This window comes from Pleurodeles waltl, chromosome 6 (assembly GCF_031143425.1).
Source record: "Pleurodeles waltl isolate 20211129_DDA chromosome 6, aPleWal1.hap1.20221129, whole genome shotgun sequence".
Classification (NCBI taxonomy): domain Eukaryota; kingdom Metazoa; phylum Chordata; class Amphibia; order Caudata; family Salamandridae; genus Pleurodeles; species Pleurodeles waltl.
Genome location: NC_090445.1, coordinates 33,861,834 through 33,886,843, shown reverse-complemented (window position 1 = coordinate 33,886,843; position 25,010 = coordinate 33,861,834). Strand labels below are relative to the sequence as shown.

Genomic DNA, 25,010 nt, shown 5'->3' with positions numbered 1-25,010 from the left:
CCTCAAGCCAGACCTGGGTTGATTTTGTGGACTACTTAGTGAAAACACTGGATGGTTGGATTCAAGGCAGTGGTGTAAATGATTATGATGGCTGTACAATTTATTTGTGAAAGAACATCTGTTCAGTAATTGTTTCAATGATAAACTGCATCAGCATCTGGTAGACCTAGGACCAATTTCTCCCCAAGAATTGGGAAAGAAGGCGGACCATTGGGTCAAGACTAGGGTGACCAAGACTTCCACAGGGGCTGACCAAAAGAAAAAGGGGTCACAAAGCCTCCCCAGGGGAAAGGTGTTGAGACATCCAAAAACAAAAATAGTAAAGAGTCTTCTACAGGCCCCCAAAACCTGCACAGGAGGGTGGGCCCAGAGCCTCTTCACAAAACAATTTTGGGTACAAGGGTCAAAACTTTGATCCCAAAAAGGCCTGGTGTCGTAGCTGTAATCAGCCTGGACACCAAACTGGAGACAAGGCCTGTCCCAAGAAAAGTACCACTTCCAACTCCACTCCAGCTAACACTGGAATGTCTAGTCTCCAAGTGGGATCAACAGTGTGCCCAGAGCAAATCAGGTGTCACACTGAAGCTACATTAGTCTCTTAGGGTGGGGTGGATTTAGCCACACTGGCTGCCTGGCCTCCTAACATGCAAAAATACAGGCAGCAGCTCTTAATTAATGGGACAAGTGTAGAAGGCCTGAGGGATACAGGTGCCAGTGTCACCATGGTGACAGAGAAACTGGTTTCCCCTGGTCAATACCTGGCTGGACAAACTTATCCAGTCACCAATGCTGACAATCAAACTAAAGTGCATCCCATGGCTATGGTAACTTTAGAGTGGGGAGGGGTCAATGGCCTGAAACAGGTGGTGGTCTCCTCAAATATCCCAGTAGACTGTTTGCTTGGAAATGACCTGGAGTCCTCAGCATGGGCTGAGGTAGAACTGAAAACCCATGCAGCCATGCTGGGTATCCCTGAACTGGTGTGTGTCAAGACAAGGGCACAGTGCAAGGCTCAGGGTGAAAATGTAGAGCTGGAGTCTGGAAAAAGGGCCCAGCCTACCAAGAGGCAAGGAAAGACAGCTGGGAAACCAGCTGCAACACAACACCAAAAAGAGAACCTCTCTTCTCAGGAAGAAGTTCTGCCCTCTAAGGGAACTGAGCCTATGGAGTTGGAACCTTATCAGGTTGAGCTCTTAGGCCCAGGGGGACCCTCAAGGGAGCAGTTGTGTAAGGGGCAAGAAGCCTGTCCCTCTCTTGAAGGCCTTAGGCAGCAAGCTGCTGAAGAGTCCAATGGCAAGAAAACTGGAACACATAGGGTCTATTGGGAAGATGGACTCCTGTACACTGAGGCAAGAGATCCCAAACCTGGTGCCACTAGGAGAGTGGTAGTGCCTCAGGAGTTCAGAGAGTTCATACTGACCTTAGCCCATGATATTCCCCTTGCTTGGCATTTGGGACAAACCAAGACTTGGGAGAGACTAGTCAACCACTTCTACTGGCCCAACATGTCCCAGAAAGTTAAGGAGTTTTGTGTCTCCTGTACCACCTGTCAAGCCAGTGGTAAGACAGGTGGGCATCCAAAGGCCCCCCTCATTCCACTTCCAGTGGTGGGGGTCCCCTTTGAAAGAGTGGGTGTGGACATAGTGGGTCCACTTGAACCTCCCACAGCCTCAGAAAATATGTACATACTAGTAGTAGTGGATCATGCTACTAGGTATCCTGAAGCTATTCCCCTTAGGTCGACTACTGCCCCTGCAGTAGCCAAGGCCCTCATTGGTATCTTTACCAGAGTGGGCTTCCCTAAGGAGGTGGTGTCTGACAGAGGTACCAACTTCATGTCAGCATACCTGAAACACATGTGGAATGAGTGTGGAGTGACTTATAAATTCACTACACCCTATCATCCACAAATTAATGGCCTTGTTGAGAGATTCAACAAGACATTAAAGGGCATGATCATGGGGCTCCCTGAAAAACTCAAAAGGAGATGGGATGTCCTCTTGCCATGTCTGCTTTTCGCTTACAGAGAGGTGCCTCAGAAGGGAGTAGGATTCTCACCCTTTGAACTTCTGTTTGGCCACCCTGTAAGGGGACCCACTAGCTCTTGTGAAAGAAGGCTGGGAGAGACCTCTTCATGAGCCTAAACAAGACATAGTGGACTATGTACTTGGCCTTCGTTCAAGGATGGCAGAGTACATGGAAAAGGCAAGTAAAAACCTTGAGGCCAGCCAACAGCTCCAGAAGTTTTGGTATGACCAAAAGGCTGCAATGGTTGAATTCCAACCAGGGCAGAAAGTCTGGGTTTTGGAGCCTGTGGCTCCCAGGGCATTCCAGGACAGATGGAGTGGCCCTTACCCAGTGCTAGAGAAGAAGAGTCAGGTCACCTACCTGGTGGACCTAGGCACTAGCAGGAGCCCCAAGAGGGTGATCCATGTGAACCGCCTAAAGCTCTTCCATGATAGGGCTGATGTGAATCTGTTAATGGTAACAGATGAGGACCAGGAAGCTGAGAGTGAACCTCTCCCTGACCTCCTCTCATCAAACCCTAAACATGGCTCAGTGGATGGAGTGATCTATTCAGACACCCTCTCTGGCCAACAGCAATCTGATTGTAGGAAGGTCCTGCAACAGTTTGCTGAGCTCTTTTCCCTAACCCCTGGTCAGACACACCTGTGTACCCATGATGTGGACACAGGAGACACGCATGCCTGTCAAAAACAAAATATTCAGACAGTCTGACCAAGTTAAGGAAAGCATCAAAGTGGAAGTCCACAAGATGCTGGAATTGGGAGTCATTGAGCGCTCTGACAGCCCCTGGGCTAGCCCAGTGGTCTTAGTCCCCAAACCTCACGCCAAAGATGGAAAGAGAGAGATGAGGTTTTGTGTGGACTACAGAGGACTTAATTCTGTCACCAAGACAGATGCCCATCCCATTCCTAGAGCTGATGAACTGATAGACAAATTAGGTGCTGCCAAATTCTTAAGTACCTTTGACTTAACAGCAGGGTACTGGCAAATCAAAATGGCACCTGGAGCAAAAGAAAAGACAGCATTCTCCACACCTGATGGGCATTATCAGTTTACTGTGATGCCCTTTGGTTTAAAGAATGCCCCTGCCACCTTCCAAAGGTTGGTGAATCAAGTCCTTGCTGGTTTGGAGTCCTTTAGCGCAGCTTATCTTGATATTGCTGTCTTTAGCTCCAGCTGGCAGGATCACCTGGTCCACCTGAAGAAGGTTTTGAAGGCTCTGCAATCAGCAGGCCTCTCTATCAAGGCATCCGAATGCCAGATAGGGCAGGGAACTGTGGTTTACTTGGGACACCTTGTAGGTGGAGGCCAAGTTCAGCCACTCCAGCCTAAGATCCAGACTATTCTGGACTGGGCAGCTCCAAAAACCCAGACTCAAGTCAGGGCATTCCATGGCTTGACTGGGTATTATAGGAGGTTTGTGAAGGGATATGGATCCATGGTGACAGCCCTCACAGAACTTAACAAGAAAATGCCCAAGAAGGTAAGCTGGACTGTAGAATGCCAACAGGCCTTTGACACCCTGAAACAAGCACTGTGCACAGCACCAGTTCTAAAAGCTCCAGATTACTCCAAGCAGTTCATTGTGCAGACAGATGCCTCTGAACATAGGATAGGGGCAGTGTTGTCCCAAACAAATGATGATGGCCTTGACCAGCCTGTTGCTTTCATTAGCAGGAGGTTACTCCCCAGGGAGCAGCGTTGGAGTGCCATTGAGAGGGAGGCCTTTGCTGTGGTTTGGTCCCTGAAGAAGCTGAGACCATACCTCTTTGGTACTCACTTCCTAGTTCAAACTGACCACAGACCTCTCAGATGGCTGATGCAAATGAAAGGTGAAAATCCAAAACTGTTGAGGTGGTCCATCTCCCTACAGGGAATGGACTTTATAGTGGAACACAGACCTGGGACTGCCCATGCCAATGGAGATGGCCTTTCCAGGTTCTTCCACTTAGAAAATGAAGACTCTCTTGGGAAAGGTTAGTCTCATCCTCTTTCGTTTGGGGGTGGGGGGTTGTGCAAGGAAATGCCTCCTTGCATTGGTTACCCCCTGACTTTTTGCCTTTGCTGATGCTATGTTTTGAATTGAAAGTGTGCTGAGGCCTGCTAACCAGGCCCCAGCACCAGTGTTCTTTCCCTAACCTGTACTTTTGTTCACACAATTGGCACACCTTGGCATCCAGGTAAGTCCCTTGTAACTGGTACCCCAGGTACCAAGGACCCTGATGCCAGGGAAGGTCTCTATGGGCTGCAGCATATCTTATGCCACCCTGGGGACCCCTCACTCAGCACAGACACACTGCTTGCCAGCTTGTGTGTGCTGGTGAGGACAAAACGAGTAAGTCGACATGGCACTCCCCTCAGGGTGCCATGCCAACCTGACACTGCCTATGCAGTATAGATAAGTCACCCCTCTAGCAGGCCTTACAGCCCTAAGGCAGGGTGCACTATACCATAGGTGAGGGTACCAGTGCATGAGCACTGTGCCCCTACAGTGTCTAAGCCAAACCTTAGACATTGTAAGTGCAGGGTAGCCATAAGAGTATATGGTCTGGGAGTCTGTCAAACACGAACTCCACAGCACCATAATGGCTACACTGAAAACTGGGAAGTTTGGTATCAAACTTCTCAGCACAATAAATGCACACTGTAGGAAGTTGGCTCTGTATGTGCTATTTCAAAGTAAGGAATAGCATGCACAGCGTCCAAGGGTTCCCCTTAGAGTTAAGATAGTGGCAAAAAGAGATAATACTAATGCTCTATTTTGTGGTAGTGTGGTCGAGCAGTAGGCTTATCCAAGGAGTAGTGTTAAGCATTTGTTGTACATACACATAGACAATAAATGAGGTACACACACTCAGAGACAAATCCAGCCAATAGGTTTTGTTATAGAAAAATATCTTTTCTTAGTTTATTTTAAGAACCACAGGTTCAAATTTTACATGTAATAAATAGCTCTTTTGAAAGGTATTGCAGGTAAGTACTCTAGGAACTTTGAATCATTACTTTAGCATGTATACTTTATTCATAAAACACAATAAGCTGTTTTAAAAGTGGACACAGTGCAATTTTCACAGTTCCTGGGGGAGGTAAGTTATTGTTAGTTTCAACAGGTAAGTAAGGCACTTACAGGTTTCAATTTTTGGTCCAAGGTAGCCCACCGTTGGGGGTTCAGAGCAACCCCAAAGTTATCACACCAGCAGCTCAGGGCCGGTCAGGTGCAAAGGTCAAAGAGGTGCCCTAAACACATAGGCTATAATGGAGAGAGGGGGGTGCCCCGGTTCCAGTCTGCCAGCAGGTAAGTACCCGCGTCTTTGGAGGGCAGACCAGGGGGGTTTTGTAGGGCACCGTGGGGGACACAAAGTAGCACAGAAAGTACACCCTCAGCAGCGCGGGGGCGGCCGGGTGCAGTGTGCAAACACGCGTCGGGTTTCCTTCAGTTTTCAATGGGAGACCAAGGGGTCTCTTCAGCGATGCAGGCAGGCAAGGGGGGGGCTCCTCGGGGTAGCCACCACCTGGGCAAGGGAGAGGGCCTCCTGGGGGTCACTCCTGCACAGAAGTTCAGTTTCTTTAGGGGCTGGGGGCTGCGGGTGCAGGGTCTTTTCCAGCCGTCGGGAAATGGAGTTCAGACAGTCGCGGTCAGGGGGAGCCTGGGGATTCCCTCTGCAGGCGTCGCTGTGGGGGCTCAGGGGGGACAAATTTGGTTACTCACAGTCGTAGAGTCGCCGGAGGGTCCTCCCTGAGTTGGTTGTTCTCCACCAGTCGAGTCGGGGTCGCCGGGTGCAGTGTTGCAAGTCTCACGCTTCTTGCGGGGAGTTGCAGGGGTCTTTAAATCTGCTCCTTGTAACAAAGTTGCAGTTCTTTTGGAGCAGTGCCGCTGTCCTCGGGAGTTTCTTGTCTTTTTCGAAGCAGGGCAGTCTTCAGAGGTCGCTGGTCCCTTGGAAAGCGTCGCTGGAGCAGGTTTCTTTGAAAGGCAGGAGACAGGCCGGTAAGTCTGGGGCCAAGGCAGTTGGTGTCTTCTGTTCTTCCTCTGCAGGGGTTTGTCAGCTCGGCAGTCCTTCTTCTTGTAGTTGCAGGAATCTAAAATCTTAGGTTCAGGGAAGCCCTTAAATACAAAATTTAAGGGCGTGTTTAGGTCTGGGGGGTTAGTAGCCAATGGCTACTAGCCCTGAGGGTGAGTACACCCTCTTTGTGCCTCCTCCCAAGGGGAGGGGTTCACATCCCTAATCCTATTGGGGGAATCCTCCATCTGCAAGATGGAGGATTTCTAAAAGTTAGTCACTTCAGCTCAGGACACCTTAGGGGCTGTCCTGACTGGCCAGTGACTCCTCCTTGTTGCTTTCTTTGTTCCCTCCAGCCTTGCCGCCAAAAGTGGGGGCCGTGGCCGGAGGGGGCGGGCAACTCCACTAAGCTGTAGTGCCCTGCTGTGCTGTGACAAAGGGGTGAGCCTTTGAGGCTCACCGCCAGGTGTTACAGCTCCTGCCTGGGGGAGGTGTTCGCATCTCCACCCAGTGCAGGCTTTGTTACTGGCCTCAGAGTGACAAAGGCACTCTCCCCATGGGGCCAGCAACATGTCTCTAGTGTGGCAGGCTGCTGGAACCAGTCAGCCTACACAGATAGTCGGTTAAGTTTCAGGGGGCACCTCTAAGGTGCCCTCTGTGGTGTATTTTACAATAAAATGTACACTGGCATCAGTGTGCATTTATTGTGCTGAGAAGTTTGATACCAAACTTCCCAGTTTTCAGTGTAGCCTTTATGGTGCTGTGGAGTTCGTGTTTGACAGACTCCCAGACCATATACTCTTATGGCTACCCTGCACTTACAATGTCTAAGGTTTTGCTTAGACACTGTAGGGGCACAGTGCTCATGCACTGGTACCCTCACCTATGGTATAGTGCACCCTGCCTTAGGGCTGTAAGGCCTGCTAGAGGGGTGTCTTACCTATACTGCATAGGCAGTGAGAGGCTGGCATGGCACCCTGAGGGGAGTGCCATGTCGACTTACTCATTTGGTTCTCACTAGCACACACAAGCTGGCAAGCAGTGTGTCTGTGCTGAGTGAGGGGTCTCCAGGGTGGCATAATACATGCTGCAGCCCTTAGAGACCTTCCCTGGTATCAGGGCCCTTGGTACCAGAGGTACCAGTTACAAGGGACTTATCTGGATGCCAGGGTGTGCCAATTGTGGAATCAAAAGTACAGGTTAGGGAAAGAACACTGGTGCTGGGGCCTGGTTAGCAGGCCTCAGCACACTTTCAATTCAAAACATAGCATCAGCAAAGGCAAAAAGTCAGGGGGTAACCATGCCAAGGAGGCATTTCCTTACACACACTGATACCAGTGTACATTTTATTGTAAAAATACACCCCAGAGGGCACCTTAGAGGTGCCCCCTGAAACCTTAACCAACTACCTGTGTAGGCTGACTGGTTTTAGCAGCCTGCCACACTCGACATGTTGCTGGCCACATGGGGAGAGTGCCTTTGTCACTCTGTGGCCAGTAACAAAGCCTGCACTGGGTGGAGATGCTATCACCTCCCCCAGGCAGGAGCTGTAACACCTGGCGGTGAGCCTCAAAGGCTCACCCGCTTTGTTCCAGCACCCCAGGGCATTCCAGTTAGTGGAGTTGCCCGCCCCGGCCCCACTTTTGGCGGCAAGGCCGGAGGAGATAATGAGAAAAACAAGGAGGAGTCACTGACCAGTCAGGACAGCCCCTAAGGCAACCTGAGCTGAAGTGACTCTGGCTTTTAGGAATCCTCCATCTTGCAGATGGAGGATCCCCCCAATAGGGATAGTAATGTGACCCCCCCACCCCCTTCGGGAGGCATCACAAAGAGGTTGTAGCCACCCTCAGGGCTAGTAGCCATTGGCTACTGCCCTCCCAGACCTAAACACACCCCTAAATTCTGTATTTAGGGGCTCCCCAGAACCTAGGAACGCAGATTCCTGCAACCTAAGAAGAAGAGGACTGCTGAGCTGAAAAACCCTGCAGAGAAGACGGAGACACCAACTGCTTTGGCCCCAGCCCTACCCGCCTGTCTCCCCCCTTCGGAAGAAAACTGCTCCAGCGACCTCTGAATCCTCAGAGGACTGCCCTGCTCTAAAAGGACCAAGAAACTCCCGAGAACAGCGGCCCTGTTCACCCAAGACTGCAACTTTGTCTCCAAAGATGCAACTTAAAGACAACAGCATCTCCCGCCAGAAGCGTGAGACTTGCAACTCTGCACCCGGCGACCCCGACACGACTGGTGGACAAACAACGCTACAGGGAGGACTCCCCGGCGACTCCGAGACTGTGAGTAACCAAAGTTGTCCCCCCTGAGCCCCCACAGCGATGCCTGCGAGGGAATCCTGAGGCTCCCCCTGACCGCGACTGTCTGACTCTCTGATCCCGACACTTGGAAAAGACCCTGCACCCGCAGCCCCCAGGACCTGAAGGATCGGAACTCCAGTGCAGGAGTGACCCCCAGGAGGCCCTCTCCCTTGCCCAGGTGGTGGCTACCCCGAGGAGCCCCTCCCCTCCCCACTCCCTTGCCTGCCTGCATCGCTGAAGAGACCCCTTGGTCTCCCATTGATTCCTATTACAAACCCGACGCTTGTTTGCACACTGCACCCGGCCGCCCCCGCGCTGCTGAGGGTGTACTTTCTGTGTGGACTTCTGTGTGTCCCTAGTAAGTAGTACCCCTGGTACCTACGGCCTGGGTAGAGGAGAGGGTTCCTAAGGGCTGCAGCACATACTGTGCCACCCTCAGTGCCTCCTCTCCCCCAACAAAAAATAAGAAGCACACAGCTGTCACTGCAGTCAGTGTGCCCTGGTGCAAGTCAGGAGAAAACATGACATGGTATACCCTTGGTGTGCCATGCCCCAATCACTGCAGTTAAGTCTATTAAAGCCACCCCTAAGGGGCCTAAGAGCCCTAAGGCAGGATGCAGTACACCTTCTGCATGGCCACTCCTGCACGAGTTGATGTGGCCCCGTGACGCCATACCCTATGGTGCCTGGAAATATTCTGAAGGTGAGAAATGTGTAGTTTGATAGAATAGACACCTGAAAGAGCATTACTGAAGGTAAGGAAGAATTATTTGACATTAGTAAAATACTCTATCATACTAAAAGTAGGCAACTTCATCTTTCATTTGAACAGCAACGCTTATTGAGTAGAAACATATGCATCTCCCTTTTGTGCTTTTCAATTAATAGTACCACAACCAGGAAACAAGTTGTAGCCACTATCTGGAACAATACAGCAGGTCAAAGATATGTGATTTCTGTTTATTGAAATGAAAGGTCTGGACAGTCCGCTCTCCATGTTTATTTGGTTTATCGCCTTGTGATGTATGGGTTGCTAGCATCTTTGCAACTATGATAGTTTTTTTTTCTTTGTTATGCCATTAGGTTGCCGCCGTTCCATCAGAGTCACAGCATCACATGTCTGGTGCTAGTCCAGGATTTCGCCCTGGTACACCATCTCTACATCCCTACAGGTGAAAGATTGCAGAGAACCTGTTTCACGGTGTTAATCATTGAGCTTTGTTTAAATATTGCTTGCTTGAACCTTTTTGAGCCAGCTGAATAAATATAAATGTTGTTTGCACTGTATAATAAACTCTTTCCAGGGTGGTGGTGGTGGTGGTCTGTTTTTTTTTTGTTGTTGTTTTTTTTTTAACATACCAGATAGAGTAACCTAAATAGAATATTGTGCAAATGTCATAGAAAAAAGGCTTATTTTCTATGCTTCTTTAGAGGTTTTAATTATTAAATGTTCTTGACCTTCTCAGTAGGTCTCAGCAGCTGTATCTGCAGCCTAACCCTGGTGCCACCTCCACTGTCATGCATGGCTCACCGATGCTTTCTGGAGTAGCAATAAAGGGACAGTATGTGGAGTTCTCGGCCATGCAGGCAGCAGAGCTCAGCAAACTGCAGGCTGGGCTCTTGTACCAAGCCCCATCGTTTATTTACAACACTTCATACTGCAGCTCCCAAATAACTAATGATCAGCAAATAGTACAGGTAAGCAAACTGTCAGCTGTACTGCAAGTCAAGACATATGTGACGGCAGTCTGTGTAAGCAAATTGGATTTTTTAATTAACTCTTGAAAAAGTGCCCACAGTGTGTTAATCCTGCCGGCTGTAGAATACGTGTACCCAGGTGTATTTCATTGTTTTTCTCAATAATCTGGAACATTGAGTTGTAGCAGTTAGTTCTCAGTTTGAACATATTCCAAGCAGCCACTTTAATGAGCAAGCTTGTTTTAACTATGACATTTCCTGAATGATACCTGATGGCGCGTACATGTTTTATTAGAAGAATCAAAAAGCCTGAAAGCAGTTTCAGAATTCACATTTTAAAAATATACTGAACATTGATCACTTAATGCTTTTCTCTACCACGATGTGGTCCATAAATGGCGATTTGACCTTGGCTTCCACTTGAAATGTTAATAATTCTCTTCTACTTTAACTGTAGGTCAGGCAGGACATGACTCCACCATCTGATTACTACTCCCCTCCATTGCAGCAAACCACCCAAAGTAACTACATTAGTGCTCCTGGACCCACCCAGCAGGCAAGTATACTATTTATTTCTTCACTAGTAGTGGACACTACTCAGCTCATAGGCCGTTTAGTTCATCAGGCCTTGCTTACTGATGCTCTTGAATACTGTAGGAAGCTTGCTATCTGTTCAGTGACCCAATGTAGGCGGGCACTGTGCAGATAGTCCAGGGTCACCCTTATTAGTTTACAAGGGTAAAAATGGCAAACCCAAAAGCTCTCTTTTAGTGTAGTGTCGGCAAGCAGTTAGGCTTGCCAGGGGTGTGCTAAGCATTTGTTGAACATGCAGAGTCAATAAATGACACACATTCGAGATCAGTTGGTTAGAAAAAGAACAGTTACTTTGTTGTATTATTTATAAACACCAGAACATTTGTAGAAGAATAAATACTGTAGCAGTTCTCAGAAAGATTTGCAAGTAAGTCACACCTTTTGTGGATGATTGCGTTTTTACACAGCACGAGTTCCAAAGTACTATGGCTGCATGGAATTTCTTACACTCCGTTCTCAGAGGGAAGGGTGGGGTGGAGGGGTCCCCTGAAGGTAGTGATGTGCTAGGAGTACAAAGTTAATGACAAGACCAGCAGTTCAGGTTTATCTGCCCAGAAGCATCCAAGTGCAGTGATGTTGGTCGTGTCAAGTTTCTCTCACTGAACACTTGCCAACGAGGGAGGGCACCTGTAAAAGAAATGCAAGGGGGGGGCGACTTGTGAACAAGTGCGAGAGCTCCCAACAGGGGTGCTCAGTCAGTGGGTGTCTGGAGAGCAAGGGGGACACTGTTGGAGGTTGTGGACCCTGGTCAGGGTGCTTGGTGCAGTGGATGCTTAGCAGTGGTGATCCTGCTTCAAGGCCCACAGTTTGTTGGGTGACCTGCAGAAGGAGAGAAAGAACAAGCCAGCAGGACTTCTGTGAAGGCTGTCCTCTGCGATGCAGACGTCACTTGCCAGCAGGTTTTTGGATCTGCTAATGAGGTCTGGGGTGGGCTTTCGCAAGCCTTGGTTAGTGTGAGGGGCTTACAACCCCAGGTGTTGGTGCAACTCTGCTCCGTTGAATCCTTGGGTCCTCTCACTTGGTGGGGAGATAGTACTGACTTTTGGAGCACGGGGACTTCCTCCTGGATAGCTTCTGTGATGGTGGACCCAGGAGTCGGCAGGCCAGTGAACTGGATGTTGCGGTTGGTGCCTGCAAGAAGCAGAGCAGTGGCTCCTGCACTCCAATAAAGATGCTGATGGTCTGGCAGAGTGATGGAGAACTTTTGAAGCTTTTGGAGTCCCCACAGCTGCAGGACGAGTTGTGCTGTTGTGATTGTCGGGACTGCAGCAGGTAGGGTTTTGCTCCAAAAGTTTACCAGGTGTCCGCAGTTCTTGTTCTTTCAGTTTTTCTGTGTTCTCTTTGTTGTTAGACAAATTTGGCTTTTCTTGTTGGGGAGCCGCCTAAATACTAAATTTAGGGGAGTGTAGAGTAGTAGCCAATGAGCTACTTACACTTGTGGAGGGTCTGCACCTCGATATGACCACTTCCTGTTGGGAGTTGGCATATCCCTATCCCAGAAGGCCTAGTTCCAACCAAAACCAAGGTGATGGAAACCTTCTTTGAATGTCAACCTGGGGTAGCCCACTTTAGGGTGTGGTTAGCCCAGAGGCGGTACACTCCTACTGACTAGCTATTTTTCCACCTGTCCTGGTGCCAAATGGACCGCCGGGCGGGGGGGTGCCTACACCCAGGACTGGAGAAGCCAGGGCTGTGCATACCAAAAGGCGGCAGGATCTTTGAAGATCCCAGTCTTGATATGCAGATTTCCTAGTCATCCTGCTGGAGTGGGTGGTAACTCCCCTGTCCGGGGCAGGCATTGTTTCTGCCCTCGGAGCACGGGCTCTCACCTCCAGGGGATCAGAAATGTGTTTGGTGGTGGCTGACTGGACCAAACTATTCAGTCAGCACCCCAAGAGACTGGCAGGTTTCAGGGGGCACCTCTAAGGTGCCCTCTGGGTGCATGTCTGAATAAATCCAAGGTTGTCATCAACCTGGATTTATTAAGACGAGGTGTTTGATTCCAAGCACCATAGGGTTAAAAGAAGCCATTATGTGACTGGGTCACTCATGTTGACGAGTGTCCAGCACATACCTTAAAATGGCTTCCTGGTTCACTTGGAGTGCTCAGCAGTGGGGCTGGGCGTCACGGGGCCACATCAACTCGTGCAGGAGTGGCCATGCAGAAGGTGTACTGCATCCTGCCTTAGGGCTCTTAGGCCCCTTAGGGGTGGCTTTAATAGACTTAACTGCAGTGATTGGGGCATGGCACACCAAGGGTATACCATGTCATGTTTTCTCCTGACTTGCACCAGGGCACACTGACTGCAGTGACAGCTGTGTGCTTCTTATTTTTTGTTGGGGGAGAGGAGGCACTGAGGGTGGCACAGTATGTGCTGCAGCCCTTAGGAACCCTCTCCTCTACCCAGGCCGTAGGTACCAGGGGTACTACTTACTAGGGACTTACATGGGTGGATCAGTATGCCAATTGTACTCCATGTTACCTGTTTTTGGGAAAAGAGTACTGGCACTGTGGGACTGTTTAGAGGGATCCCAGTGCACCTCAGTCGAAAATCCTCAGTACCATTGGCAAAAAGTGGGGGGTGACTTTAGGAAAGCATCCCTTTTGACATGGTTAGCCCCCACTTTTTGCCTGGTATCTGATGTGATTACGGCTAAAAGTGCACTGGGTTCCTGCTAATCCCAGTCTCCACTGTCAGATCTCTCCCAAAACTGCACAGTTGTTTCCCCAATTGGCAGAAGCTGTAGCGCCCTTTGCAAGTCCCTAGTAAATGGTACCCCTGGTACCTAGGGCCTGGGGTATTAGAGGGTCCCTAATGGCTGCAGCACAAATTGTGCCACCCTATGTGACCCCTCATAAGGCTGCTTGTTTTGGTGCAGATAAAAGTAAAAACACAACATGGCACACAGCCTGTGTGCCATGTCCCCTAATACTGCATGTAATATATGTAAGTCACCACTCTAGCAGGCCTAACAGCCCTAAGGCAGGGTGCATTATATTACATGTGAGAGCATATCTGCACGAGCAGATATGCCCCTGCTATGTCTCAATTCTCAGACCAGGGAAGCCATTTTAAATGCATGTGCTAGCCATTGGTCAGTATAATTCCACAGCTACGTGATGGCTTCAATAAAGATACAGATGTTTGGTGTCAAACATCTCGTATTGGTGAACCCACACTGATGCCAATACATGCATCCAGAGGGCACCTTAGAGGCCCCCTGAAAATCTACCACCTACTAGTGTGTTGACTGACTGTTCCTGACCAGTTCAGCCAACGTAGCCATGTTTCTGACCCCCTAAGGTGAGAGCCAAAGCTCTCAAAGACCAAAGACAAAAGCCTGCACTATGCAAGGGTGGACATTCCAGGTCGGGAAGCTTCAAAGGCCTAGCCGCCTTTGTAATGCAGCCCAGGTCTCTCCAGATAGCGGAGATGACCAACCTCCCTGTCGTGACCCCACTTCTTGGCAGCAAGACAAGCAGGAAAATTAGTTTGACTAGGAGGTGTGCCCACATAATGCCAATCCCACCCCTAAGGTGGACGAGCTGAAGAGGACACCACTTTTTAAATTCCTCCACCTTGTTTTAGATGGAATTAGACCTCTAGGGTTATGGTTATGCACATTTCCCAACGGAAGTGGTCGTAGAGAGGGTGTAGTCACCCTAAAGGTTGTCACCTGGCACTCTCTGTAACACCCCTAATTTGAGTATTTACGTGGTGCACCTGAACCTAAGAACACAGATCTTGATGACCTAAGAAGCCCAAGGACACTGAAGAGTCGCACCAACAGAAGAGGAGAAAAGCAGCTCACTCTTTTGTCGACCCTCCCTGCCCTCTGACCCCACCCCTACCCTTCGACTAAAGACGCACTGGGTTCCTGCTAAACAGGTCCCCCGTGCTAGATCTCTTTCCCTAAAAAAAAAACAGTCCTTTTTCCTAATTGGTAAACCTTTAGCGCCTGCTATAAGTACCTAGTAAATGGTACCCCTGGTACCTATGGCATGTGATATTAAAGGAAGGCCCCTGAGGGCTGCAGCATGAATTGTGCCACCCTCAGGGACCCCCGCACTAAGTGATGGATTTATCTGATGGACTTCTAGTTGCAGATTCCTTACTTAGAATTTCCTTACCTTATAATTACTGTTGAATTTCCCCCCCAGGCGTCACTATCACTAAGGGTTGCCTGGAGTCAGTACAGGGTGCCTCACCTATAGGTGTACACTATTATAGGAAGCTGGCTCTGTATATATTATTTCAAAGTAAGAAATAGTGTGCACAGAGTCCAAGGATTCCCCTTAGAGGTAAGATAGTGGCAAAAAAATATAATTCTAATGCTCTATTTTGTGGTAGTGTGGTCGAGCAGTAGGCTTATCAGAGGGTAGTGTTAAGCATTTGTTGTACACACACAGACAATAAATGAGGCACACACACTCAGACAATTCCAGGCCAATATGTTTTTATATTGAAAAATATATTTTCTTAGTTTATTTTAAAAACCACAGGTTCCAGATTTACAAGTAATACTTTAAATTTAAGGTACTTTACTTAGATACTTTAGGAACTTCACGTGAGCTTCTTGGTCCTTGTGTGCAGGGCAGTCCTCTGAGGCTTCAGAGGTCGCTGGTCCCTGTTGGATGCGTCACTGTTGCAGTTTTCTTCGAAGTTGGGAGACAGGCCGGTAGGGCTGAGGCCAAAGCAGTTGTCGTCTCCGTCTTCTCTGCAGGGCTTCAGGTCAGCTGTCCTCCTTCTTGTTAAGGTTGCAGGAATCTAGTTTCCTAGATTCTGGGGTCTGGGGTGTGTTTAGGCCTGGGAGGGCAGTAGCCAATGGCTGCTGTCATGGAGGGTGGCTACACCCTCTTTGTGCCTCCTCCCTATGGTGAGGGGGGCACATCCCTAATCCTATTGGGGGAATCCTCCACTCTCAAAATGGAGGATTTCTAAAAGCAGGAGTCACCTCAGCTCAGGACACCTTAGGGGCTTTCCTGACTGGTGGGTGGCTCCTCCTTTTTTTTTCTAATTACCTCCTCCTGCCTTGCCGCCAAAAGTGGGGGCAGTGGCCGGAGGCGTGGTGTAAGGAAATGCCTCCTTGGCATGGTTACCCCCTGACTTTTTGCCTTTGCTGATGCCAAGTTATGATTTGAAAGTGTGCTGAGGCCTGCTAACCAGGCCCCAGCACCAGTGTTCTTTCCCTAAAAACTGTACCTTTGTCTCCACAGTTGGCACACCCTGGCACCCAGATAAGTCCCTTGTAACTGGTACGAAGGGCCCTGATCCAAGGGCTGCAGCATGTCTTATGCCACCCTGGGGACCCCTCACTCAGCACAGACACACTGCTTGCCAGCTTGTGTGTGCTGATGAGGAGAAAATGACTAAGTCGACATGGCACTCCCCTCAGAGTGCCATGCCAACCTCACACTGCCCATGGCATAGATAAGTCACCCCTCTAGCAGGCCTTACAGCCCTAAGGCAGGGTGCACTATACCATAGGTAAGGGCATAGGTGCATGAGCACTATGCCCCTACAGTGTCTAAGCAAAACCTTAGACATTGTAAGTGCAGGGTAGCCATAAGAGTATATGGTCTGGGAGTCTGTCATACACGAACTCCACAGCACCATAATGGCTACACTGAAAACTGGGAAGTTTGGTATCAAACGTCTCAGCACAATAAATGCACACTGATGCCAGTGTACATTTTATTGTAAAATACACCCCAGAGGGCATCTTAGAGATGCCCCCTGAAAACATACCCGACTTCCAGTGTAGCCACCCTCAGGGCTAGTAGCCATTGGCTACTAACCCCCCAGACCTAAACACACCCTTAAATTGAGTATTTAGGGGCCCCCAGAACCTAGGAAAATAGATTCCTGCAACCTGAAGAAGAAGGACTGCTGACCTGAAGCCCTGCAGAGAAGACAGAGACACCAACTGCTTTGGCCCCAGCACTACTGGCCTGTCTCCCCACCTCAAGAAAAACTGCAACAGCGACGCGTCCCCAAGGGTCCAGCGACCTCTGAAGCCTCAGAGACTACCCTGCATCCAAAAGGACCAAGAAACTCCCGAGTACAGCGGCCCTGTTCCACAGAACTGCATCTTTGCAAAATAGAAGCAACTTTTAAAGACCTCACGTTTTCCGCCAGAAGCGTGAGACTTTCCACTCTGCACACGACGCCCCCGGCTCGACCTCCTGAAAACTAACTCTACAGGGAGGACTCCCCGGCGACTGCGACCCCTTGAGTAGCCAGAGTTGAACCCCCCCCCCACCCCTCCACCCTCCGAGCACCCACACCGACGCCTGCAGAGGGAATCCAGAGGCTCCCCCTGACCGCGACTGCCTGCTTCAAGGAACCCGAGGCCTGGTAAAGACACTGCAATTGCAGCCCCCAGGACCTGAAGGAACCGAATTCCAGTGCAGGAGCGACCCTGACAATAGTTTATTGCCATTTTTGCCAAAACTGTACATGCTATTGTGATGATTCAAAGTTTCTAAGATACCTGAGTGAAATACCTTTCATTTAAAGTATTGTTTGTAAATCTTGAACCTGTGGTTCTGTGGTTCTTAAAATAAACAAAGAAAATATATTTTTCTATATAAAAACCTATTGGCCCGGAATTGTCTTTGAGTGGGTGTTCCTCATTTATTGCCTGTGTGAGTGTGTACAACAAATGCTTAACACTACCCTCTGATAAGCCTACTGCTCGACCACACTACCTCAAAATAGAGCATTAGAATTATCTATTTTTGCCACTATCTTACCTCTAAGGGTAGTACATACAGAGCCAACTTCCTACAGGCTGGCATCTCCACTAGCTGGGATGCCCTGTGGTGCTGTAACAAAAGGGGTGAGCCTTTGAGGCTCACCGCAAGGTGTTACAGTTCCTGCAGGGGGAGGTGAGAAGCACCTCCACCCAGTACAGGCTTTGTTCCTGGCCACAGAGTGACAATGGCACTCTCCCCATGTGGCCAGCAACATGTCTGGTGTGTGGCAGGCAGGCTGGCAGAAACTAGTCAGCCTACACTGGAAGTCGGGTATGTTTTCAGGGGGCATCTCTAAGATGCCTCTGGGTGTATTTTACAATAAATTGTACACTGGCATCAGTGTGCATTTATTGTGCTGAGAAGTTTGATACCAAACTTCCCAGTTTTCAGTGTAGCCATTATGGTGCTGTGGAGTTCGTGTTTGACAAACTCCCAGACCATATATTCTTAATGGCTACCCTGCAGTTACAATGTCTAAGGTTTTGCTTAGACACTGTAGCGGCATAGTGCTCATGCACAATATGCCCTCACCTGTGGTATAGTGCACACTGCCTTAGGGCTGTAAGGCCTGCTAGGGGGGTGACTTACCTACGCCACAGGCAGTGTAAGGTTGGCATGGCACTCTGAGGGGAGTGCAGTGTCGACTTAGTCATTTTCTCCCCACCAGAACACACAAGCTGTGAGGCAGTGTGCATGTACTGAGTGAGGGGTGCCCAGGGTGGCATAAGACATGCTGCAGCCCTTAGAGACCTTCCCTGGCATCAGGGGGTACAGCTTTAGGGAAAGAACACTGGTGCTGGGGCCTGGTTAGCAGGGTCCCAGCACACATTCAAAGCTGGCATCAACACCAGGCAAAAAGTGAGGGGTAACCATGCCAACAGTGGCATTTTCCTACACAGGGGTACACCAATATGCCCATTGTGGGTTATAAAAGTTGCTTGCCAACTAATTTTAGGGTGGGGGAAACTGACACCGGTTATACTGTTTAGCAGGATCCAAGTGTACTACAGTCAAAACGCACTGACGCTAGAGAAAAAAAGGGGTAACTAAATCAGAAAGATCCTACTTTCCTACATGCATTACTGAAGGTAAGTAACTTGTCTGTTTAGAAATTACCAAATGTGAGATCATGTCAAAGCGCAGCAATGTAAGGGTCCAGATAGGACTGTTATTGCCAGATTGTAATGTTTTTGTTATTGCTCATGTACCAATTTAACAGTAGACTCAAAAGGTATGACTGACCATTTCTACTTCTGCATCAAAACCTTGAACTGTCCTTGAATTGTTCCATTATGCCATTGATCCTAAAGCATTTACAGTTTATCAAACAGTACCATAATCTGTACGTCACCTCAAACTATTCTTTTCAAAGGTATGATGCAAAACGATCAGTAGCTTTGGTTTTGGAGAATCCATTACGTGGCAAGTTACCTGTCCTTGTCTCATTTCCCACAGGTGGTGCTTTCTATGGTGGACTCCCAGCTTCCTATGATGAACTTTGGCTCCATGCAGCAACCACCATCCTTGATGCCTGTTGGGCAGGCCATTCAGCAGATTCAGACCCAGAATTTGTCATTACGCACCCCTAACCAGCTCCACACCCAGGTGCCTGAGTGCAAGCTTCTTACTTTATGATCATCTTGTTACTTCACTCTGCTGGTAGGAGAGGGGCTATTGCCTATTGTTGCACCTAAGTATGTTCAGCTTGATCTGGAGCACTGCCAAAGAGCCAAATCAGCTGCATGTTCTTACACTAAAAGTAGTCTTCCAGAAAACCAGTTTCTAACTGTGTACTAGAGCTAGTCCTCTGGTGTTTGACTTAAGATTGCTTTTTCCTGCCATGCTACAGTATCGGGAGATACCCTCCAAGTTTTGGGCTGTGCCTTTGGTGTAACAGTGTTAGAGATATCCTCTTTAAAGGTTATAAATGTTGGCAATTCAAGTGTTTCACCTGCTGTTCATAAAGTATAGGAAGGCACAGTTGAACAGTAGCAAAGCTGAAACCAGAGTTTCTTATGGAATCATCTGCCTGTGGATTCTTCACCTTTTGAATTCTCCCAATGCATCAGCATTCGCTGGAAATCTTTTCTTTCTAGCTCTCCATCAAATCAAATCATTAGCATTTATAAAGCGCGCTACTCACCCGTGCGGGTCTCAAGGCGCTAGGGACAAAGGGGGTGGTTATCGCTGCTCGAACAGCCAGGTCTTTAGGAGTCTCCGGAAAGCGGAGTGGTCCTGGGTGGTCCTGAGGCTGGTGGGGAGGGAGTTCCAGGTCTTGGCCGCCAGGAAGGAGAAAGATCTCCCACCCGCCGTGGAGCGTCGGATGCAAGGGACGGCGGTGAGAGCGAGGCCAGAGGGGGCGGGTGGAGACGTATAAGTTGAGGCGTCTGTTGAGGTATTCCGGTCCCTTGTCGTGGAGGGCTTTGTGTGCGTGGGTGAGAAGTCGGAAGGTGATCCTTTTGCTGACTGGGAGCCAATGCAGGTGTCTCAGGTGTGCGGAGATGTGGCTGCTGCGGGGTACGTCGAGGATGAGGCGGGCCGAGGCGTTTTGAATGCGTTGTAGGCGATTTTGGAGTTTGGCTGTGGTCCCGGCGTAGAGGGTGTTGCCGTAGTCCAGGCGGCTCGTGACGAGGGCGTGGGTCACGGTTTTTCTGGTGTCGGCGGGGATCCAGCGGAAGATCTTGCGGAGCATGCGGAGGGTGAGGAAGCAGGCGGAGGACACGGCGTTGACTTGCTTGGTCATGGTGAGAAGAGGGTCCAAGATGAAGCCGAGGTTGCGGGCGTGGTCTGCGGGGGTCGGTGCGGTGCAGAGGGCCGTGGGCCACCAGGAGTCGTCCCAGGCGGACGGGGTGTTGCCGAGGATGAGGACTTCCGTTTTTTCAGAGTTTAGCTTTAGGCGGCTGAGCCTCATCCAATCTGCGACGTCCTTCATACCCTCTTGTAGGTTGGTCTTGGCGCTGGCGGGGTCCTTGGTGAGGGAGAGTATAAGTTGGGTGTCGTCGGCGTAGGAGGTGATGATGATGTCGTGCTTGCGTACGATGTTGGCGAGGGGGCTCATGTAGACATTGAAGAGTGTCGGGCTGAGTGATGAGCCTTGAGGTACGCCGCAGATGATCTCAGTGGGTTCTGAGCGAAACGGAGGGAGGTAGACTCTTTGGGAGCGGTTTGCGAGGAAGTAGGCGATCCAGTCCAGGGCCTGGTCTTGGATCCCGGTGGAGCAGAGGCGGGTGATTAGGGTGCGGTGACAGATGGTGTCAAAGGCAGCCGAGAGGTCGAGAAGAATGAGGGCGACTGTTTCACCGTTGTCCATCAGGGTTCTGATGTCGTCTGTGACTGAGATGAGGGCGGTTTCAGTGCTGTGGTTGGTTCGGAATCCGGTCTGTGAGGGGTCGAGCAGGTTGTTGTCTTCCAGGAAGGTGGTCAGCTGTTTGTTGACGGTCTTCTCTATTACTTTGGCTGGGAAAGGCAGAAGGGAGATGGGGCGGAAGGACAACGAGGACATCACAATGGAACAGCTCTGCACGTGACTCCTGACCTCAACTGAGCCATAAGAAGTCCTCGCCGGCACGCTGATGTCAGTTCCCTTTTTTCCGCACCTTCGATGCTAAGGGTTTTTCTACCTCTTCAGGTGTTAAACTGTATTGAGGGAGCTTCTTCATCAAATATTTTTCATGCAACCATATCTCTGCCGAAGAAATCGGGCTTTGAGCCTTGTAGGGAGTGTGGAGGTCATATGTCTGTTACTGACCCATGCAAGAACTGTCTTTGGTTCCTGAGTTCCAACCACATCATCAGGGAATGCTCTTCATGCCAGAGTATAAACCCGAAGGCACTTAAAGAATGAGAAGCAAAGTTGTACCTAGCAAAGGCCAAAAAGGAAAAGCGGGGCCATCGAAGATCCAGGCTTCAGGAGAAGTTTTCATCCCAGAAGGCTTCTCGTTCGCATAAGAAGCGGCGGTGTCACAGTTCTTGATGACACTCAACTCGAGATGTCAGCCCCAACTCTTTGTCACTGGCATCCAGGTCACTGCGCCATTCGACATCGGAGGTAAGCCCTACCCTTTCACCTCTGCTACCAAAGTTGACAGATGTCACTGGCACTGTCTTTGGTTTAGATCTTGGAGTCACCTGCAAGTCCTACAGCACAGTTCTCTCCTGTTACTCCACCAGAACAGGAGATTGAGGACTGGGCGTCAAGTGAGGTCCAGCTTCAACCAGGATATTCGGCCTTTCCAGCTCTGGGTGCTGATCCTTTTGCTTATGTTCAACATTTTAAACTGGGCCATGACCCCTGCTGGTGTCTCTTCAGGCCCCACAGGTCCGTAAGCCTTCAGTCTAGGCTTCCTGGCACCATATAGACAAGCTCCTTTTATGTCTGTTTTACCCACAGCTGCATCATCTTCAAGGATGACTGTGCCAATACTGATGCCAGATAATACTTGTTCAGCATCGACTCATTCAACTCCTACCCGGGGAAAGGTCCCGGCGCCAGCTCTGGCTTCACCGGTGCTGCAACTTACATCCCCAGAGTCGGTTCATTCTTTATCGATGCCGAGATCTGAGTCTAGGTTAAGATCAAGAGAGGCATTGAGACTCTTAGAGGAGCAGCAATATCTTGAGGAACTAGCATGGTTAAGGGGATCTGGGTTCTGCCCTGATATTCAGTCCACCTTAATGTATCCCCTTTTGATGGGTTGAGACTATTTGGAGAGAAGGCTGACTCGGCCCTAGAGAGGTTCAAGGAGAGCAAGGCCACAGCTAAGTCTCTGGGTCTCCGGACTCTCTCCTTGGTCTATAGACCTTTCAGAAGGTTTAGGGGGTTTGGCTGTAGCTCCACCTTTCTTAGGAGGTAGCAGTTCCAGAGTCATCAATCTGCCAACCCCCTCTACAGGTCCTACATTTGTCAGGAGAGACTTGGGCAACATGGTGCCACCCAGCAGCCTTCCTCCTCGTCCACTTCATCCACTGCTGGGAACCTGTCAGGAAGGCAGCCCTTGTTATCTCCTCTTTCAGCAGCTTGTGTAGCTATTAGGGGGAAGGTAAGTTTATTTTCTCCAAGAGTGGGAGTCACTAACATCAGACTTATGGGTGTTGAACATTGTAGGAAATGGGTATGCCCTTCCGTTTCGGGAGTTTCCCCCTCTTTTCCCTCCCAAGCATTCTTTTTGTTTAGGGGATCACCTACAGTTGCTTAGGCAGCAGGTACAAAATCTGTTAAAGGGTGCAGTGTAGTTGCTTCTGGAGCAGGAAAGGGGTTAGGAACGTTATTCAAATTATTTCCTGTTCTCTAAGAAAAATGGTCCTTTGAGGCCTATCCTAAAACAGTTTGCAGTCTTTCCTTTTGGTCTTACTTCTGCACCTCAAGTCTTAAAAAATGATGAATGGCAGTGGTTTCAGCCCATCTCAGAAGGAGGGGAATATTGATATTCCCGTTCCCTAGATGATTGGCTGCTGAAAGCCAAGGCACCATAGCTGGTACTGCATCATTTGCAGGTGTTGTTCAACCTTGGCTTTTTGTTGAATGTGTACTAGACACAACATTGAATCATGCCTAGGCCCGATATGACAGCCCCGTTTCCACTAACCACAAGTTTGCCTTTGCCAAGGCTTGTTGGTGGAATTCCTGCACCGACACCCGTCTGCAGTTTGATAGCAAACTTCCCAGCATTCAGTGAAGCCACAGTATTGGGGTATGATTCTGATATGTTTGATTCAGAACATGCACAGGTTCGGAGTTACCATTATGTAGCTGCATATAGGTAGTAACCTATACAGTACACAAGTAAAATAGCGTCCCCACACTCACAATGTCCAGGGAAATGGGCCTGGAGTTTGTGGGGGCACCTCTGCTAGTGTAGAGGTGCCCTCAAACACGGGTACCTGCACCCTGCCCTCTGGGCTGAGAGGGCCTGCCATAGGGGTGATTAACAGTGCCCTGGTGCAGTGACCTGTAGTGAAAAACGGGTGCATGCACCTGTTTCACACAGACTGCAATGGCAGGCCTGCAGAGCCCTTTGCATGGGCTCCCTATCGGTGGAAGAATAACCAATGCCCTGGGTACCTAGGTACCATATACTAGGGACTTACATGGAGGCACCAGTATGCCAAATGCGGGGTGAAAAAAGGCTCCAGCAACCAAGTTTAAAATCAGAGAGCATAATCACTAGGGTCATGGTTAGCAGGATCCCAGTGAACACAGTCAAACACACTGACAAACAGGCCAGATGCTAGAAAGAGGCTCCTTCCCTATATTGGGCACCCGGCTACTTTATGCATTTCCTCCCATACCCTTAATTCCTCGGGTTCTGAGGAAGGTTCGTTAAGACCAGGCCCAAGTCATATAAATAGCCCCGGATTGGCCGCGAAGCGTGTGGTACACAGACCTCCTTCACCTCTCAATGTCCACCGCTTTGTCTACCTCACAGGGCAGACATCCTCTCACAGTGGCAGGTTCTACACCCCTACCTGCAGAGCCTGGACTTACTTGCCTGAAGATTAAACAGGACAATCTGAATTCCTTTTCTTTTCGCCCTGAAGTGGTGGGTTTTATATTATTGACCAGGCACACTTCACAAAAACTGTCTATGCTGGTAGATGGGCCAAGTTTGTTAAATGGTGTGAGGAGAGGCATGTTGATCCTTTGAAGACCCATTTTATAATTTGCTCTCTCCTTGGCACAAGGTTGTGCAGTTGCGACAGTGAAGGGCTCTCTGTCTGCACTGTAGCCATTTATTTGCTTTCCTGACCAACCCTCTTTAAGTCACCTATAGTTCGAAGGTTTTTAAGAGTTTGACCAATACATTTCCTCCCACTCACAGTTTATAATGCATCAGTGGGGTTTAAATTTAGTTTTAATGTACTTGATGGGTACACTGTTTAAACCATTGCATAGTTGTCTGTTGAGGCTCCTAACGTTTAAAACTGTGTTTTTTCTTTTTTTTCTTTTTTTTTAATTTAATATAACAATCATGTCTGTTACGTGTGTTAGTGAGCTACAAGCTCTGAGTGTAAAACCCCCATTTACCACTTTTCATGCTAACAAGATGGTTTTGAGAACCAGGGCAGCTTTCCCGCTGAAGGTGGTGATGCCTTTTCATTTAGGGCAGTCCATCACGGTTCTGTACTTTTACCCTCCTCCCCATTCCTCTAAGGAGGAGGAAAAGCTTCACTGTTTGGATCCAAAGTGAGCGTTTAGCTCCTACGTGGACAGAACAAGAGAATTCAGCTCTTCGCTGGCTATGTGGACAAGAAGAAGGGCAAAGACGTTCACAAAAAAAAGCTATCAAGGTGGGTCATTCTTTGCATTAAAGTATATTATGTGTACTACTTCTGCTTTAGCCAGAGGTGTACCTTTTGTAGGTATTTGCAAAGCAGCAATTTGGGCTTCTCTCCACGCTTTCACACAGCATTACTGCTTAGACGCAGAAGTAAGGAGGCATGGTAATTTTGCCTCTTCAGTGCTGCAGGATTTCTTGGTATAGCCAGCCAGGCAGACAACCACCTTCAAGTGTGGGGCTGCTTTGGTATTCTATTCAAAAGGTGAAGAATCCTCAGGTAGATGTATCCATCAGAACAAGTTAGTTACCTTCAGTAACGCTTTTTCTGGTGGATACATTATCTACC

General features: G+C 49.2%; 1 protein-coding gene across 6 annotated transcripts in view; it reads left to right on the top strand.

Moving 5' to 3' along the window:
* The window catches only part of PRRC2A (proline rich coiled-coil 2A), a 1,008,219-nt gene that overhangs the window by 833,844 nt on the left and 149,365 nt on the right, over positions 1-25,010 (top strand). For 3 of the 6 annotated variants that reach the window (XM_069237153.1, XM_069237151.1, XM_069237154.1), the window contains exons 25-28: positions 9,419-9,507; positions 9,805-10,033; positions 10,491-10,589; positions 18,843-18,992. In XM_069237153.1, coding sequence (XP_069093254.1) covers positions 9,419-9,507; positions 9,805-10,033; positions 10,491-10,589; positions 18,843-18,992 — 567 coding nt within the window. Of the gene's footprint in view, positions 1-9,418; positions 9,508-9,801; positions 10,034-10,490; positions 10,590-18,842; positions 18,993-25,010 lie in introns of all 6 variants that reach the window. The other 3 variants (XM_069237152.1, XM_069237148.1, XM_069237150.1) reach the window with 1 other exon arrangement.